Source organism: Hemiscyllium ocellatum, chromosome 18, assembly GCF_020745735.1.
Source record: "Hemiscyllium ocellatum isolate sHemOce1 chromosome 18, sHemOce1.pat.X.cur, whole genome shotgun sequence".
Taxonomy (NCBI): Eukaryota; Metazoa; Chordata; class Chondrichthyes; order Orectolobiformes; family Hemiscylliidae; genus Hemiscyllium; species Hemiscyllium ocellatum.
The window spans coordinates 52,941,133-52,961,559 of record NC_083418.1 but is presented as its reverse complement, the minus strand read 5'-3'; the positions used below and the strand labels follow the sequence as shown (position 1 = coordinate 52,961,559).

Genomic DNA, 20,427 nt, shown 5'->3' with positions numbered 1-20,427 from the left:
AGCATCTGCAGGACTGTGGGGAAAGAGCAAGAGGTGACTAGTTGGTTAGTGTCTTTGAAGCAGCATGATGAAGTACAAAGTGTTCTTTGTGCTGTTGCATTCTATCATGGCAAGTGGTGACGATGGAGTATTAATAGTCAAAGGCAACGTTGGCATTGATATCAGAAAGTACATTGAAGGGTGATCAAAAAATGTAATCATGGTGGGGGGGGGCATTGAAGCAAATCAAGGAATAGGAGGAATGCAGGTTTTTAGCCCCTCCTTTACAGTTATCTCCTCCAATTATACCATCCTCTGAGATCTAAGCACTCCTCAAATTCCAATCTCCTGAGCACCACTAATTTTAATCACTCCACCAATGACAGATGTGCCTTCAGATGCCTGGGTCCTAAACTCTAGAACTCCCTTCCTAAACCTCTCCACATCTCTCTCTTCCCTTTAAAGCCTACTTCTTTAACCAAGCTTTTAGTCACCCATCATAATGTTTCCCTCTTTAGCTCAGCGGCAAACTTTGTTTGGTAATTCATCTGTCGACTACTTTAGGAAGTTTTGTGATGTTATATAAAGTGCTATATAAATGTATTTTTAAAAGGAAGTTTCAGTGTTTTTGAGGGTTGGGCAGGTTTGGAGAGGATGTGGCTGAGGTAGAAGCCGACAAAATTGAGGGGGACTAATTACTGACATGGCGGGGAAATTGGCTCAGCAGCAGACAACAGAAGTGCTCTTATGTCTAACTATTTTTTTGCCCCCTTCACCAAAAACCCGTGGTATTTTTTAGTCTAATAAGCACCATTAATAAACACCCATGTTCTCTAATTCATTAACTTACATGCAAAGCCCGTTAAAGACTATTCAAGATCCATTAAAGGTGAGAGAGAGAGGGTCGAAGAGGGGAAAGGGGCTCAATCAAAATGGAGTTGGAAGCGGACTACTTGGTCTTACTTTCTTTTTCCCTTTTCAACTTGCTGAGAGGTGTTATTAGACACTTCTGGAGATAGTGGGGCTTGAACATAGGCCTCCTGGATCAGAGCAAGGGACACTACCACTGTGCCAAAAGAACCTTCTACTCAGTCTTAGAACTCTTACCATATGCCAGTCCCACCGGTTTCATCTTTATTGATATCTCAGAAACAGTTTGTTTAGAAAATGTTATTATGTATCTCTGGATTAAGCCTTGGCATCTTAAATGTAACATTCATGCCATATAAGTTCCAGGCATCGATCATCTCTAAAAAAGAATCAAACCTCTTCTCCTTGGGATTCAATGGCATTACCACCACTTAAGTCCCTCTTTAGCAACATACTGAGGGGTTTACGATTGACCAGAACCCTAACAGTGCCAGCTATATAAATACTGTGGCCACAGGAGCAGGTCAGGGAGTGGAATGAAGTTCTGGATTTAAAAAAAAGAACAGAAAAATAAACTGAGTAGTTCATAAACCAAGACACCTTTTTTCATGGTTAGAGTTCATGCCTCATTGATGGGCTTGGATCCAAACTGACATTAGTAGCAGAGAATGGCTGCCTCTAGTCAAGCTTAGAAAAGAGGAGCCCTTTTCAGTCAGAAATGTATGACTTGAGTTACTTTGGAGTAGAATAGCTGAAACCAAGTGCCAAGTCTTGGGAACTGACTTCCAACTAATGTTGTATCGAAAACGAATCATTGGAAAATGAACTGGATATGCTGTCAAGTGATACATTTTTACCAAGAAAAACAGTAAGGTATGGAGTTGGCACTGTCACTTTCTACAGAAAGAAGGATCAGGAATAAAGTAGTCTCGAAGGTGGAGATGGAGCACTGTGGAAGGTTTGAGAATTCTACCAAAATTTATGGCAAAATGTAAAAGGAAGATGACCTGTTAAATCATGAGAGGAATGGTCAGATTTTGAGACTTTAAAAAGCAGGATGGCACGAACAAGAATTTCAGGAACAGATAAGCTGCATCAGGAGTAAATTTCACAGAGTGGAAATAGTTGTTCTTAGTTTTAACATACAAGAGTTCAATAATTCATTTGGAAGAAATTGGAGGGAAAGGTTCCAAACAAAGTGGCTTACTCACAAACTGTGACCAGGGAGGAAGATAGGGTCAGTAACTCAGCAAAAGAGATTCCAGCAGGGACTAAAATCAGTGGGCTCAGAGTTCCTAATATTTAACTGGAGGAAATTTCTGCTCATCAGTACTGGATGTCAGATAAACGATCAGATATTTCAGCAATAGTGGAGGAGTCAAGAGATGTGATGGTGAGGGAGAGCTGAGTATCATCAATGTACATGTACATAGAGGTGTTCTAAATTAAAAAGGGCTTTGCTGGAGATGATAGGAAGGATTGTTTCAACACAATATTGATAATCTCGAAAGGACACAGATTTAAGATAAAATGAGCAAGGGAATGGTAAGAATTGCTTTTGTGTTTTATGCAACAACTTGTGACCTAGAAAATGCTATTTGAAGTGGCAGTAGAAGATGATTCAATAGTAACTTTTCAAAGAGGAATTGGATAATCACACAGCAAACTTTGTTTTAATTGGCATCTTATGAACCGGCAAAAATTCTTTACCTGAAATAACACGATTTACTTTCATGTCCGAGTATATACGGCATAAATAAAGTGTAACAGCGATGCATATTCTCCCTGCATTACGTTTTTGAGATAATGGAAACAATGTGTTGTTTTTTACGTCGATGTTTTTTGAGGAATGTTAATGTCTGGAAGGTTCACTTTGTCAGGGTTTACTGCGGTTATGCCTACTTCTTGATTATCTTGAATGTTTGATCAACAAACACACTCCTGTTCCCGTAGGCATATTAATAAACTTTGATATGGGAACTGTTTAATAAGATCAGGAAGAGGCCATTCAACCCATTGAGCCTTCTTGACCTAATTGTGGCCTGAACTCCGTTCCTCAATTCCTGCCTGTCTGCATAATGCTGGACTTCGTTGACTGAGGTGGAGTTACATGGGTATTTGAATGCACTGAATGATAAAATATATCTGCTTTCTGTGGAAAGAGAAATTCAAAGACTAGCAACCTTTGAGAAAATAAATTCCTCACAGTTTCATCTTAAATGGGAGACTCATTTTAAAGTAGTGCTGACTCCTAGATTCTCCCATAAGGGCAAACATCCTCCTGCCATCTACCCTGGCAAGCTCCATCAGAATCTTATGTTTCAACAAAATCACTCCTCATTCTTCCAAAGTGCAATGAATATAATATATTTTGAATGTATTCAAAAAGAACGGGTGCCCAATGAACACAGTCCACTGATTTCTGAGCAACAAACCCAAACAAGCAGACAAAACACATCCAGAAACCCAAGCCACTCTGCCCTATATCAAAGACATTTCGAAAGTGATTGCCAGACTACTCAGACTCCTTAGCATCATAGTAGCCCACAAACTAAAACAGCAGCTAATGAACTTGAAAGACTCCATACAGACAACAAACAAAACTAATGTCATTTACAAAATACCTTGCAAGAGCCGCAACAAACACTACCTTGGACAAACAGGCAGAAAACTAGCCACCAGGATACATGAACATCAACTAACCGCAGAATGACATGACCCATTCTCACTAGTATCCTTACATACGGATAAGGAAGGACACCAATTTGACTGGGACAACACACCCATCCTAGGACAAGCCAAACAGAGACATGCACAAAAATTCCAAGAAGCATGGTATTTCAACCAGAACTCTTAAACACATTGACTTGGATCCCATTTACCACCGCTGAGAAAAAGAACAGGAAGTGACATCACCATAGGAAACAATGTCACCACAGGAAATGACATCACTAACCCAAGGAAACCCAGACATAAATAGAAACCAGGCTACACCACCAGTGCTTCATTCAGAGGCTCACTGAAGATGTTACCTAATATGGTGATGAAACGTCTGAAAACAAACCTTCCAGCTCAGCAGGCAAACCTATATCCAGAACCACAACCTGAGCTACAAATCTTCTCAAAAGTCTCCAGTGAATATTAGCCCAACCTATTCAACTTCTCCTCCAAAGGCAATGCTTCATTCCAGAATTCAGCTTACCAAAACCTCGCTGAACTGCTCCCAATGCAAACATTTCCTTCCTCAAGGCAGACCAACAAAACTGTGCACTGTACCACAATGATTTGGAGACACACAGAACAGCCATGGGGACCAAATTTGCACCCCAATATGCCAACATTTTTATGCACAGGTTCGAACAAGATTTCTTCTCTATGCAGGATCTCCAACCAACATTGTACACCAGATACATTGATGACATTTTCTTCCTCTGGATCCATGGCGAGGAGTCACTGATAAAACTACACAGTGACATCAACAAGTTTCAAACTCACCATGGACTACTCTCGACTATCTGTCTCATTCTTGGACACGTGCATCTCCATCAAGGATGGACACCTCAGCACTATACTCTACCGCAAACCCACAGACAACCTCACAATGCCACACTTCTCCAGCTTCCACCCAAAACATATTAAAACAGCCATTCCTTATGGACAAACCTTACGCGTACACCAGGTCTGCTCAGATGAGGAGGAATGTGATGGACACCTGGAAGTACTCAAGGATGCCCTCACAAGAACAGGGTATGATGTTCAACTCATCGACCGCCAGTTCCGACGTGCCACAGTAAGGAACTGTAATGACCTCCTCAGGAGACAGACATATGCTGCAACTGACAGGGTACCCTTCGCTGTTCAGTACTGCCCAGGGGCTGAAAGATTACGCCATGTTCTTCGGGACCTGCAACACATTATCAATGAGGATGAGCACCTCACCAAGACCTTCCCCACACCTCCACTACTTGCCTTTAAACAACCGCCAAACCTCAAACAGATCATTGTTCGTAGCAAACTGCCCGGCTCTCAGAACAACTCCATACAACCCTGTCATGGTGGACGTTGCAAGATGTGTCAGATTGTGGACATAGATACCACTATTCAATGTGGGAACACCTCTCACCTTGTACATGGCAGGTACTCATGTGACTCAACCAACGTTGTCTATCTTATACGTTGCAGGCAAGGATGCCCGGAGGCATGGTACATTGGGGAAACTGAGTAAAGGCCAAAACAACGGATGAATGGGCACCGCACAACAATCAACAGACAGAAGGGTTCCCTCCCAGTTGGGGAACACGTCAGCGGTCCAGAACATTCAACCTTGGACCTTCGGGTGACCATCCTCCAAGGTGGACTTCAGGACAGGCAGCAGAGGAAAGTGGCCGAGCAGAGGCTGATAGCTAAGTTGCGTACCCATAGGGAGGGCCTCAACCGGGACCTTGGGTTCATGTCACATTACAGGTGATCACCATTGCACTACACACACACACACACACACACACACACACACACACACACACACACACACACAGATATTCCTCCTACACACCCACACACTCTCACATACACACGGACACAGGTACACACAGACACGCACACAAACACCCTCACAGACGGAAGACACTCTGCACTCACTACACACACATACACACACACACACACACACACACACAGACAAAGACCCACATACACACATATATTTTGTGGGGTGAATTTGTACTTGCAGAGTTACATTGCACTTTGCTCAAAAACTGCATACATTCATGTAGAACTCTGAGCTCAAAAACTGCATGAATTTATGTAAAACTCTGTTATCTCACTTTTTGATTAGAATCAATCTAAACATCAGGTCATTGACAGAGAACACAGGGGGCTAACACCTTCAACATATTGTCTAGCTATCACCATTGTTAACAGCTAACCCGAGAATGCAACTTTAAAAAAAGGTTTTGTGATTTACACATGAAAGAAGTGAAACTATCACTGTATTCTAACAGATGAAAGGCTTAACAGACAATCAATTTTTCAATGTATAATTTCAGTTACATCACACTGCAAATTTTTGCTATAAATTCTGTGTTACGATCGAGCCCTCCACAATCACCTGATGAAGGAGCATCACTCCGAAAGCTAGTGTGCTTCCAATTAAACCTGTTGGACTATAACCTGATGTTGTGTGATTTTTAACACTGTACTGCAAATATGTGTTGACCAAAGCCCTATGCTTCTGGAGCAAGGCTTTCCCACTTTATACACTATCCTTTTGCAATCATGGTCCACATTCAACTTATCTTCCTAATTAATTCCTGCATTTTCACAATATGTTTTTGCGCTTCACATTACAAGGACATCGAGATCGCTCTGTGCCGCAGCCTTCTGCTGTCGCTCTCTATTTAAATAATATTCTGCTCTCTGATCCTATTGCCAAAGTGAGCTAATGTTATCCCATGATATTCCATCTGCCAAATTTGAACCCACGTAACGGATCTGTCAATAACACATATTTGCATATTTGCTGATGATGCGAAGGTAGTGGAAAGTAACCTGTGAGGAAAACAGAGAGAGTTTGGAAAGGGATATAGGCGAGTTAAGTGATTGAATGAGAAGCTGTTAGCTGGAGTAAATGTGGGCAAGTGTGAGGTTATTCACATTGGTAGAAGATGAGAAAATCAGTTGATTTGTGAAAGGGTAAAATATTCTTAAACATTTGCATTTGGAGGGAACTTGGAGTCCTTGTACACAAATCAAAATGTTATCACACAAGCTGCATAGGGCTTCAGTGAGACCATACCAGGTACAGTTCAGTTTCCATAATGAATGAAAGACATACTGGCCTTGGAGATGATACAATTTTGATCCCTGACATGAGCAATTTGGGAAGAGATTGTTTAAGAATTGGTCAATATCTGGAGTTCAGAATAAGGTGATTTCATTGAAACGTACAAAATTCGTATGGGACTTGACAGGGTAACTGCTGAGAACTGTAGCTCCTGGAGGAAAGACAATGGGTCATCGAGTCCTTCTCTAACTTGGACCTACTGGAATGATGCTCCCTGAGCTGATACCTCAGCCCAAGCCAGAAAGGACAGCTGTGTTGGAGTTTAACCTGAACAAGCCTACCACTGGGGGAGAAAAAACATTGGAGAGAGTAGAGGGTGGCTTACCCACCATAACATCTGGAGGTGAGCCTGGACATGACTCTCAGCTAATAGCCTCTCATCAACAATGATAAACAATTAAAACAGAGGTAAACCTTGTCCAAATATGTACCAGAATATCATGGAGGTGGCACCGTCACAAAGCGACTGTAGTTCACTTTGCTGCAGAATACTGTCTTTCCCCACGGTCCTGGCATTGTCACAAGAGATTATGAAGCTGCAGCTGAACATTCTTATGAATTCAGGGGGTGCTCAATCCCATTCCAATTTAATGGCTCTCAGTGTTGTCCCACAATACCCTGCCTTCACACCTTGAGAGATGATAGAAACTACACTGGCGTCTTCATTTACAAAAGCTTAAGACATCAAGACAATGTTCAAAATCATGCTGGCTATTCAGTGAAGCAGTAGCTAATATAAATGCAGCCCGTACCAACCCACTACCTAGATGGATGGAGTAATGAAAGAACTAGTAAGTTATCACTGCCCGAGCAGCAGGCAGCTGCCCCTAAAATAGTGCTTAATCAAATCCATGCTGGGCAAGAAATATGTAACCACATGCTCCGGTAAAGGAAAATAAAAGATTAGTCAAAATGTGATTGTGGTCATAAGTGCTGGAATGGGGAACCTATTTCATCCATCTGCCCACTATTGAAGGAAACACCTCATTTACACACTCAGCAAAACAGGCAACTGGAAGGAGCTGGATAGACAAACCTGGCATCCCATACAAAAGGGGAAGTGCAGATCATAAACTCAGATTAAGGATATGAGAAGAAATTTCTTCAATGCTGTAGACCTTAAAAGTTTTTTTTAACCTCAGAGCTTTGCACACTCATTGAGTGTCTCCAAGACACAGATCAACAGTTCAAGAGGGATGCGTAGATACTGTAGTAGATCAACCATGATAATGAAGCAGTCTCAAGGGGCTATAGGGCTTAATCCTGCTCCTATTCCTCATGTTCCTAAAATCTTCAACCTCAGTACATCCCAAAACCTTTCACAGCAAATGAATTAATTTTGAAGCATGGTCACAGTTCTAAGGTAGGAAACAATTTTCCTCCCAAAATAGCATGTGATAATAATGAGACGACATGTTAGTTCCTGTGTATGTTTGTTCATAGGATGTGTTTGCTTACTTAATACTGTCTTCATTTGTTAGGGCTAGTCAGCATGAGGAGTTGACAAGACCTTTAATTCAAACATGAATTCAACCACATGCACATTTTATTAACGCTATGTAATTTCCACAGGAACACAGCAAAGAGGATATACCCAGTTTACACTGATGACTAATTCACGATCTGTGATCACCACCCAGCGCTGAATAAACTCTCAGTATTGCTGGATTTTAGCTTCCTGACATCACAGAAGACAAACTTTTCCACTAAAATGCACATTTGGAAAAGGGACATCGAATTACCTACAATTGAAGCAATATGCTCATTGAACAACTGGAGAAAGCAAAAAATAGTGCAGTACTGTCAGGAGTAGACCACACACTTCCTCGAGACTGCTCTGTCATTCAAAGTATCATTAACTAAGGAAGTTAGGGAAAGCACCTAGCGCAGGAAAAATATATAACTCTGCAAAGACGAGTAGCTGTGCAGAAAAGAGAATAAGAAGTTGGTTAGAATGTAAAAACAGCAAGAGTTTCTACAGGTTTTTATAAAAAGTAAAATGAGTATTGGTCATCTGGTTAGACAGCATGGGGAATTAATATTAGATAATTAAGGAAATGGTACATAAAAATAAATATTTTGATTCTATCTTCACAGGAGAGCATAAATAAAATTCCAAAAATAGCTGTAAACCAGGAGACAGAAGTGAGAGATTTGGAGATGCCAGTGTTGGACTGGGGTGTACAAAAGTTAAAAATCACACAACACCAGGTTATAGTCCAACAGGTTTATTTGGAAGCACTAGCTTTCACAGCGCTGCTCCTTCATCAGGTGGTTGTGTAGGATAAGCTTATTCTTCACAAACACCTGATGAAGGAGCAGGGCTCTGAAAGCTAGTGCTTCCAAATAAACCTGTTGGACTATAACCTGGTGTTGTGTGATTTTTAACTTTTATACAATTTCAAGGGAAGTGGTACTGAAGGAGCTCTAGGTTAACATTTGGACTTCATCCTAGGCTCTTACAAGAGGTTGTTAATGAGGTAGGATATAATTTTACAAATTTCTCTAAATTCAGGAAAAGTTCCATTGGACTGGAATTTAAAAAATATAACCTCTCTATTCAAGGAGGAAGGGAGGTGTGAAGCAGGAAACGATAGGCTGAATAGCATGACGTGTCAAGGAGAATGTGCCGTTAAATCAGGAAGAATCTGGTTGGTTTAGTGAAAGAAAAATCATGTTTAACCAATTTATTGAAATGTTTTGAGAGAGTAACATGCACTACAGATAAATGGGAGCCTAATGACATACAATACTTGGACTTCTAGAAGTTATTTGACCAGATACCACAAAGATTATTAAAGAAAATAAAAGCTCATGGTGTTGGGAGTGGCATTTTATTGTGGTGAGAAGACTGGCTGGCTAGTAGAAACACAACATTCATAACTGGATCTTTGTCTGATTTGCAAGATATAACGAGGGGAATCATACAACACAGAAGAGGCCCTTTGGCCCATTGTGTCTGTGTCAAAAATAAATCCAGGAAAAAAAATACACTGATCCCACGTACCAGTTCTTGGCACATCGACCTGAATGTCATGACATTTCAAGTGCTCACCCACATACATTTTAAAGTTTATGTGGTTTACTGTCTCCATTACCCTTCTAGGCAGTGCATTCCAGACTCCTAACACCTTCTGGCTAAAACAAGTTTTCCTCAAATCCCCTATAAACCTTCTGCCATTCACCTTAAAACTATGTCCCTTCATTATTAGCCCTTAAACTAAGGGGAAAACTTGCTTTCTATCCAGCATGTCCATGCCGCTCATAATCCTGTACACCTCAGTCAAGTCCCCTCTCAACCTCCTCTGCTCTAAAGAAAACAACCCAAGCTTATCCAACCTCTCTTCATAGCCAAAGCACTCAGCAGGTGACATCCTGGTGAATTTCATCTACACCCCCTCCAGAGCAATCACATCCTTCCTATAGATCTAAGCTGTACACACTACCCCAGTTTTGGCCTAAGTTTTGTACTGCTCCAACATAACGTCTCTGCTTCTTACAATCTATGCCACCACTGATAAAGGCAAGTGTCCCATATGCCTTCTTAACTGACCTGTTCACCTGCCCTTCCACCTTCTCTAACATGTGGACAAGCACCCCAATAGCCCTCTGTTCCCCTGAGCTGGCTAGTGTCCATCATTCATTAAATACTTCCTTGTCCTGTTACTTCTTCCAAAGTGCATCACTTCAAACTTTACAGGGTTAAATTCCATCTGCAACTGATCTCCCATCTGACCAACTAATCCATATCTTTGTGTCATCCTCAAACTTACTTATCATATTCCCTACAACTTCATCTATATCATTTTTATATATCACAAACAATAAGGGAGCCAACACTGATCCCTGTTTTATGTCAGTGGATACTAGTGTCCAGTTACCAAGCTTTCTACCACCATCATGAGTGCTATCATTGAGCCAATTTTGGGTCCAACATGCCATTTTAGTTCTTTGCAATTTCCAGTTACATTTTTCAGCTTCCAAGTACCAACACCTTGTAACAACTTAATATTTGATTTTTATTTACAGAGAATTTTCATTTTGAGAAAGGGCACCCTAAACAATACAATTTGTATGGCTTGAAATGCTGCAACTTCACTGAAGAATGGAGAGTTATAGAATCAGAGATGTATAGCATGGAAACAGACCCTTTGGTCTCAAGTTATCAGAAATTCAAAACAGGACTCTTTACACCTTTACAACCAAATTAACAGATCTGATCCCTTGTAACTAATATAGATTACCAAGGTAGGACAATCTTTTTCAAGTGAATCCAAAGATTTGGCATAACATTGTTAATGTGGTGGGCTATTAAGTCATGGAGGCTTGGTCTGGGAAATGATGAATGGTCACTCAATCATAAAGAAACTACTGCAGGAAAGTTATATTGATGATATTAGTCCCGTAGGTGTCTGTGCTGGGGCTTCAATATTATACAATTTACATCAATGATTTAGGGAACAAAGACCCATTATCTAAATTCACAGACAACACCAAACTAGGTAGGAGAGTATATGATGAAGCAGACATGACAAAGTTGCAGACGGCTATAGATAAGCTGAGTGAGTGATAAAAATCTGGTAGATGAGGGGCTCTTGCCCGAAACGTCGATTTCGCTGCTCCTCGGATGCTGCCTGAACTGCTGTGCTCTTCCAGCACCACTAATCCAGAATCTGGTTTCCAACATCTGCAGTCATTGTGATGCAGCACACTGTGAAGTCACTCACTTCAGCAGGAAGAACGAAACAGCAGAGTATTTAAAAAGACATGAAGGGCAGATTGTTTTACAGAGTGGTTCACATGTGGAATGAACTTTCTGAGGAAGTGGGGGTTGTTGGCATAATTACAATGTTTAAAAGACATTTGAATAAGTACACAAGTAAGAAATATTTAGAGGGATAAGGAGCAGGCAGTTGGGACTAGTTTAGTTTGAGATTATGTTTGGCATGGAGTGATTGGACTAGAGGGTCTGCTTCCATGCTGTATGACTCTGAGGTATTAGGGATTTGGATGAGCCCAGGGAATTCCAAGGTGCCGGATTCATAATAGGTCAGGATGCAGGTACAACACGTAATCAAGAAAGCCAAAGATCTGTCTGACGAGTCACTGGACCTGAAAAATTAAATCTACTTTCTCTCCACAGATGCTGCCAGACCTGCTGCATTTTTCCAGCAATTTCTGTTTTTGTTGTTGTTGAACAAATTGTTATCTCAGGAAGAAATGAACATAAAATTAAGAATGTTAAGCTTCAATCAGACATGGATGAGACCACATCTTGTGCCGTTTAGGTCTCCATATTTAAGGGAGGATGTAACTTGAATGAGTGAGCTATCTTACAAGTATAAATGGACAGATTGGGCTTGTTTCCATTGGAGTTCAGAAGTAGTGCACAGGCACCTGAAGTTTATAAGATTCTGAAAATCTTGACAAGCTTGATGTGGAAAGGATGATTATTCTTCTGGGTTAACCCAGAACTTGGGGGACATATTTTAAATAATAAGGGCAGAAATGAGGAGAATTTTTTTCTTTCTACTTTGGGGGAGGGTGGTGCTGGAAATTCAGGGTAATTAAATATTTTGAAAACAGAGTTGGATAGATTCTCATCAGGCAAGAAATCAGGGGATAGGGTAGGAAGGTGGAATTCAAAGCAAAAGAGATCACCCATGATCAAACTGAATGGTGGAGCAAACTGGAGCAGCTGAACGGCCTACTGCAGCTCCTATGCTGTATGTTTGTGTGGCAAAAATTCCGTGTCAGCTTCACTTTTCTGCCTGTCCCCACATCCCTCAATTCCCAGGGCTCCTCCAAATCCCTAATACCTCAGAATCATATAGCTTGGAAACAGACCCTTCAGTCCAATCACTCCATGCCAAACATAATCCCAAACTAAACTAGTCCCACCTGCCTGCACCTAATTCCCCTAAATATTTCTTATTTGTGTACTTATTCAAATGTCTTTTAATCATTGTAATTGTGCTCATATCCACCACTTTCTCAAAAAGTTCATTCCACATGTGAACCACTCTAAAAAATCTGCCCTTCGTGTCTTTTTAAATCTCTCTCCTCTCATCCTAAATAGGAGTCTTGAAATTCTCCATCGTAGGGAAAGAAAACCTACCATTAACCTTATCTAAACCTCTGATTATTTTATACATTTCAATAATGTCACCTATCAACCTTCAACCTACAACATTGCAGTGAAAAAAAGCCCCAATCTATCCCACCATTCTTTTTAACTCAAACCTTCCATATCTGGCAACATCCTGGTAAATCTCTTCTCAACCATCTCCAACTTAATAACATCCTTTCTATAACTGGGCAACAGAACTGGACACCAGAAGAGGCCTCACCAACATCCTGCACATGACATCCCAACTCCTATCCTCAAAGGACTGAGCAATAAAGGCAAGCGTGCCAAACACCTTTTTAACCAGTGAGAAAACTTACATCCAGAACCTCAACCTGAGCTACAAATCTTCTCAAAACTCATCTTTTTTAACCAGTCTGTCTATGTGTGATGCACACTTCAAAGAATTATGTACCTGAACACCTAAGCCTTGAACATATTCAATTATTATCTATAATCTTCTGGGATGGAGAAGTCCAAAGATTCACAAACATTTGTGTGAGGAAATTTCTCCTCTTCTCAATCGGAAATGATTGACTCACTGCTTCAAAACCAAACTCCCGTCTTCTAGATTTCCCAGATAGCCTCCCAGTCTCTACCCCACCAACCCACTTCATAAACTTTAATGTTCTAAAGATATAATCTCTTACTTATCAGTACAGTGGATGTACGTAAATAAGCTTTAAAACAAAACTACTTGTGTTGGTATTCTGCCTTTAATGTAAGAACATACCTCTATGTATTTTGCAGGAATAAATTAAAACAAAATCTGACATTAGAAGCTACACAAGAGAAATCAGGCCAAATGGCCAAAAGCCTAGAGTAAGGAGGTATACTTTAAGGAATGACTTCAGAAAGAAAATGAGTCAGAGAGGCAAAACCGAATACGGAGAGAATTCCAGAGTTTGGGACCAAGACCACAGAAGGCACGGCCAACAATAATGGACCAGTTATAAATGGGAATCTTCAAGGAGGAGATGGATAATGCTGAGGCTGGAGGAGACCTCCAGCATCTGCAGACCTCACTTTCCGCTGGAGGAGACTACAGGGTTGAAAAGGGTCTAGGCCTTGAAATGATTTGAAGACAAGGAGGAGAATTTCAAAAACCAAGACTTCGACTGTCTGTAAGCAAACCAGGTCAGCCAGCATGTGGTGAATCCACAAATAGGAATCAGTGAGAGTTAAGAGACTAGGAGCAGAGTTAAGAATGATCTGAAGTCTACAGTGGGTGTAACGAAGGAGATGAGCCAGTTGTATCAGAATAAATGAGTTTAGAGGTTACACAGACATGAATGAAGCTTCAGTAACAGAGAAGCCAAGATAAGCCTTAATAATGGTGTGACTATGTGGTCAGAAGCTCATCACTTGTCAATTGTGAAACCAGGGTCATGAGCTTTAATTTCAGACCACTGCAAGGAAGAGGGATGCAGTCATTAGTCCTGGAACAGAGTCTGTAGCAGAGAGGGTAAACAATGCATTACTCTTCTCAATGTTTAATGGGATGGAATTTATGCTCTCCATGAACAGTCAGATAATTTAGCTATAATGAAGGAGTCAAGAAAAAAAGAGGTGGTGGTGAAGGTAGTGCTGAGTGTTGCCAGCGTTCATGTCAAAACTCATGTTGCGTTTTCAGATAATTTTGCTGAGGGGCAGGCAGTATCCAATGAGAAATGGAGGGGGGAGGGCACTGGGGGCTAGAAGTACAATTGTCAAAGTTGATTCTTTTAAGCAAAACAAAACAACACAGTCTGGCTCTTCCATTTTACGCTGTCAGACTATTCAAAGAAAGAGCATGTATTTCTATAGCACTTCTCACCAGTTCAGGATGTTCCAAAGCACTTCAAAGCCAATGAAGTACTTTCAAATTGTAGATTTTTTTGCAATGTAGGAACTGGAGTGATAGTGTGTTAGCAGCCAGATAATTGTTTTTTAATGATGTTAGCTGAGGAACAAGTATTTATCTTGGACATTGAAGACTCTTTTTTCATAGAGTGGAGCCATGTGATCACTTTATCTGCACTTGGGAAGGCAGAGGCAAACAGTATCACAGTTAAATGACTCACCTCCCAATGCTATGGCCCTTAGGCCAGCATGGTGCTCCCTCTGTCCTGGACTGTAGCATTAGTCTAGGTTTTGTGCTCAACTCACTAGAATGGAACTTTTAACTCACGACCTTTTGAGTGAAAGGAGGAGACAGCTAACCACTAACCTCATTAATAATGAAACAAATAAGCAAACATTTGTCAACTGAAGTCGACAACTTTTGACCATTGGTCTCTTATTCATTTGGGAGAAAGTGAGGACTGCAGATGCTGGAGATCAGAGCTGAAAATGTGTTGCTGGAAAAGCGCAACAGGTCAGGCAGCATCCAAGGAGCAGGAGAATCGACGTTTCGAGCATTAGCTGAAGAAGGGCTCATGCCCGAAACGTCGATTCTCCTGCTTCTTGGATGCTGCCTGGCCTGCTGCGCTTTTCCAGCAACACATTTTCAACTCTTATTCATTTGTCCAAACAAGTAATTGGCAAGTCTGGGTCTCAATGAGTGAAAGCCCTACAAAACGCAGCAGAGACAAATAAAATGTTCTCAGCTAGGGTTGCCACCTAGCCCATCCCATTGCAAGTAAAATATGACTTTCAAACCATGCTCAAGCACAAATCTCTGTGGACACCAGCAATTAACTCTGAAAAAAGGATTCATCTCGACAAAAGATAAAATATATAAGATTAAGAATTGCTGAACCATGCAGCTGAATGTACAATCATTTAGTTTATTCTGCAGCATAACAAAGAACTACACAATTAGTTCCCTCATCTACTGTGTCCATTGCTCTCGGTACGGTCTCCCCTACGTTGGGGAGACAGGATGCTAACTAGCAGAATGTTTCAAAGAACATCTCTGGGACACACACAACACCCCCGCCCTGTGGCTGACCACTTCAACTCCCCTTTCCAGTCTACCAAGGACATGCAAGTCCTGGGCCTCCTCCACCACCGAATCCAACCCACCCGAAGCCTGGAGGAAGAACATCTCATCTTCCATTTTGGGACTCTCCAACCACATGGCATCAATGTCAATTGCACCAGTTCCTCACCTCCCTTCGTCCCACCTCATCCCTCCAACTTAGCACCGCCCTCTTGAACTGTCCCACCTCTCCATCTTTCTTCCCCCCAACGTCACTCCCCCCTCCTATTTATCTTTCATCTCCCCCCACCCCTCCACTGCTGAAGGCCTTATACCCGAAACATCGACTCTCCTGTTCCTCGGATGCTGCCTGACCTGCTGTGCTTTTCCAGCGCCAGACTTTCAACTCCCTCCCTCAACACCTCATTATTGTCCCACAGATTTGAGAGCTTTTGTATCTAAGTGAATATTCAATCCCATTGAGAAAGTTATTGTTTAATCTGCTTCCACTTCCTTTTCAGGCATTGCATTCCAAATGAAACCTGTTTAATGTTTTTGTGCCCGAGTTATCGACCCTCCTACAAGTGGAAATCCACTCTGTCAAATTGCACATAATTTTGAAAATCTCTATCAAATTTCCTGTTCACCTATTCTTCAGATCCTCCATGTTAAGGTGAAAACAAATATCTCATCACTTGCAATATTCCCATAAAATCTTCATTCTCTCAATGGTATGGACATCCTTTCCCTAGTCTTGTGCCCAAAATTGGACACAATACTCCAACTGAGGACAAGGCCTTGTAGTTTAGAGCTTAGCCATAAGCTCTGAGTTAATATCCACTCTAGGCCTTGTTGGCCATGGAAACTCCATTGTAGCATGGTCATGTGCATTAGTAATCAAAGGTAGACAGTAGGAATAGGATGGATATCTGTTCAGCCATCTTTGATGGAGAGTGGTGACCCTCAAGATATAACCACTTACATCTCTCAAACAGAAGGATTCTGCCCTCAAGTCCCTTCTAGACTATGGTAGACAAGCAGGAGGCTGGAAGAACACAGCAAGCCAGGCAGCATCAGGAGGTGAAGTCAACATTTTGGGCGTAACCCTTCTTTAGGACTGGAGATGGGTGTGGGGGGAGCTGCAGGTAAAGAGGGTGGTGGGGGACAGGGTGGTGAAGTGGGGATAGGCAAAGACAGGTAGCAGGTAGTACAACCTTGTTGGTCAATAGGAGGAATGAATCCGGTAGGTGGCTGAAAGGAATGGAAGGGAGGGGGAGGGACTGGGAATGGAGTCAGGGTATAGGAAGGGAGGTTATTTGAAATTGGAGAACTCAAGTGTTGAGCTGAAAATGTGTTGTGGAAAGGCGCAGCAGGTCAGGCAGCATCCAAGGAGCAGGAAAATCGACATTTCGGGCATGAGCCCTTCTTCATTTTCAGCTCTGATCTCCAGCATCTGCAATCTTCACTTTCTCCTAGAACTCAGTGTTGAGCCTTCCAGGGGGCTCTCGGTTGCCCAAGCAGAAGATGAGGTGTTGTTCCTCCAATTTGTGGTTTGGTTCATTATGGCAAAGGAGGAGGCCAAGGATGGTCATGTCAGAAAGGGGGTGGGGAGAGGAATTAAGATGGGCGGTGACTGGGAGGGTCAGTTGGCCCCTGCAGAGATGCTCGGCGAGCTGGTCCCTAAATTTATGTTTGGTCTCCACAATTTAGAGAAGATCACATCGTGAGCTCCGGATGCAGTAAGCTAGGTTGGAAGAAAATCAGGTGAACTTGGGGCCCTGGATGGAAATGAGTGGGATGGTATACCGGCAGTATTTGCATGTTTTCGGGTTGCATGGGAAGGCATCTGGGTGTTGGGGCGGGGGGTGGTCAGTGGGGAGAGTAGCGCAGAAGGAGGACTGGCAAATGTAACGGTCCTTGCAGGAAGACAGAGGTGGGGAGGAGTAGATGCCCATAGTGGTAGAGTCTAATTGATGTTGGACTTTTAGACTATGGCTAATTATGGATGGAGCCAAGAATGGGCCCAAGCAGGGTTTCAGAAATGTTTTGCATACCATCTGCAATAGTTGAACAATAACTGAATTGTGAGAAACAAGTTCTTGACACAGCCCAACTACATGTTTTTTCACATGTCAAGTGCCAAGGCATAGCTACTTGAAATCCCAATTAATATATCAGTCAGGTAAACAGCGGGCTCAGTAGACCACGTTTTCTGCATTTTGGACTTTACAGATTCAGCAGAGAATCAAGTGTACCCACTGAAGCGAAGAGAACTCGTGTAAATGTATAACATCGACAGGGAGATCGATAGTAGAGTTGAAGAATTACAGTAAGTACATGGCACAGAAACCAGTCATTTGGCACAAGGGTCCACTGCTTATTCAACACACAAGTCTCCTCCACCTAAGCAAGTCAGATCAGCTATGGTCTAATTAGAGTCATGGACTCAGACAACACTGAAACAGGCCATTCAACCCAACTGGCTATGCTAATGAGGTTTCCTGAACTAAATTTGCCCATATTTGGCCCATATCCTTCTAAATCTTTCCCATCCATGTACCTATCCAAACATCTTTTAAATGTTGTAATTGTGCCCACCTCCACCACTTCCTCATTCGATACATGCACCACCCTCTGGGCAAAAACATTGCCCCTTAGGTCCCATTTAAATCTTTCCCCACTCACCTGAAATCTATACCCTCTAGTTTTGTTCTCCCTACCCTTAGGGAAAGACATCAGCTATTCACCTTATCTATGTCCTTCACAATTTTATAAATCTTTGCAAGGTCAGCCCTCAGCCATTAAAGGGCTTATGCCCGAAATGTCACCTCTCCTGCTCCTCAGATGCTGCCTGACCTGCTGCGCTTTTCCAGCACTACACTTTTTTAAAACTCTGATCTCCAGCATCTGCAGTCCTCACTTTCACCTCAGCCTTTTGATGCTCCAGGGAAAATAGCCACAACCTACCCAGCCTCTCCTTATGACCCAAATCTCCTGTATCAGTGACATTCTTGTAAAAAATGTTTGCACCCTTTCCAGTTTAATAAAATCCTTCCTACAGCAGGGAGAACAGAATGGTACTTAGTGCTCCAAACGTGACCTTGCACATATGAGGTCAACATAAAGGGGCTGAATGGCCTTCTGTACCCTTCACTCTTAAATTTCTCTCAACAAATGCAGATAATTAAAATTTAAAATGAAGAAATACAAATCATTCATTCATTTACGATGAACGACATATTGTCAGTGGAAGTTCTATTGCTCTAGGGTTGGATTTTCGTTTAAGCTCCTCGATGAGTTACAAGAATCCGGCGCTTTTTAATCTTCTTGCATACCTGCTCCTTGTCAACCGCAGATAAGCAGTCCCGCCTGATTGGCAGGCTTAACCTTGTTTTTGATCAGTAACAGAGCAATGCACAGAGAGAGATAACGCAGGGCGGGGGGGATAGAATGGCTTTCGAGTTCAACCGCAGAACTTCTATTACCAACTGAATGAGTCTGAACCGGAAAACATTCCACAAGATGCCCGACTACACCCAGCCCAGAACTCAACTGTGAACTCCACACAACTGGAATCCACGTTGAGGCGTCAAACATTAACATGTTTAAAATGAAGGAAGTGAATTATTAACATTGCACCCGTTAGAGCTGTTAATGGTAGTCACAAAGCCATACAAAGTTAAACACTTTCAGTTGAAGCTGCAAGTTTTTGAAACTTGTTGCAAACTTCTCAATCAGTCAAACAGGCACCATTTTCAGGACGTGCGTTAACAATTTACATGAAAGACAACGTTATGTTTTTTTTAAGAAAAATTACCTTCTTTGGCCTTTTTCCTTCTGGCTAAAGTTCCTCCAAGTTTACCCAGGAAGGAGTCCTCTTTCCTCGAGCCGGGGGATTTCGGGATGGGGGATTTTGGAGTGGATGGGGATTTCTGAGGTGAACTGGCCATTTTCTGTCAGTTGCTGGCTCCGGATCAGCGGGGACAAATGTTTGTGCACACTGATGTATACACGGTACACCTTGACTTGTGTGTGTGTGTGGAGGGGACAGAAAAAACCATGGACGGAAGCAGAATTCCCAGCGAGTCCTGAATTCCAGGGCTATGAGGCAGTGAGAATCTAAACACAGCGCCACAAGGCAAGACTGCGCCTGTCTCTCTATTTCCACCACTCCCACTGAATCTCTGCTCCAAGAGTAACTCACACCCTAACAGTCCACCTTCCTCCTAGACTGATCCGAAAGAACAAAATCAAAAACAAATAGTCACATCTTCTCCATTTTTGTGATTACAACTTGGTTCACTCCTCTAACAAACGTTGCTCGAGCACAGATTTAATCTCAAAGCTCTGCATCAACAGAGGAGTGCCCTGTATTTTTTGTTTTTTTTTAAAAAATGTGGTAGGCATCAGGTTTGAAAACCAAAGTGAGGGTGGGGAGTTGTCATGGGCAACGTGTTGTGTTCGACAAGTTTGTAGTTAGGAAGTTACAGTATTGTCGTTGAGTTGAACCTCGGGCCAATGTTTACCTCTCATCAGCTAACATCGAAGCATTTCATCTCGGTCTTGTTGCTGCTGTTTATGGGAGCCTTGTCCTGTCCAAATTGGCCAGAGACCAAAAAAAACCCTGCAGATGCTGGATTCCAACGTAGACAGCCAGGTGACTGGAAGAACACGGTGGCACAGTGGTTAGCACTGACACCCCGCGCT

At 42.1% G+C, this 20,427-nt stretch overlaps 1 protein-coding gene across 1 annotated transcript in view; it reads right to left on the bottom strand.

Moving 5' to 3' along the window:
* The window catches only part of LOC132824467 (alpha-parvin), a 125,962-nt gene extending 105,920 nt beyond the window's left edge, over positions 1-20,042 (bottom strand). Inside the window, exon 1 of the mRNA XM_060839009.1 lies at positions 19,538-20,042. Coding sequence (XP_060694992.1) covers positions 19,538-19,670 — 133 coding nt within the window. The 5' untranslated portion in view covers positions 19,671-20,042. The remainder of the gene's footprint in view (positions 1-19,537) is intronic.
* Positions 20,043-20,427: the final 385 nt, after the last annotated feature.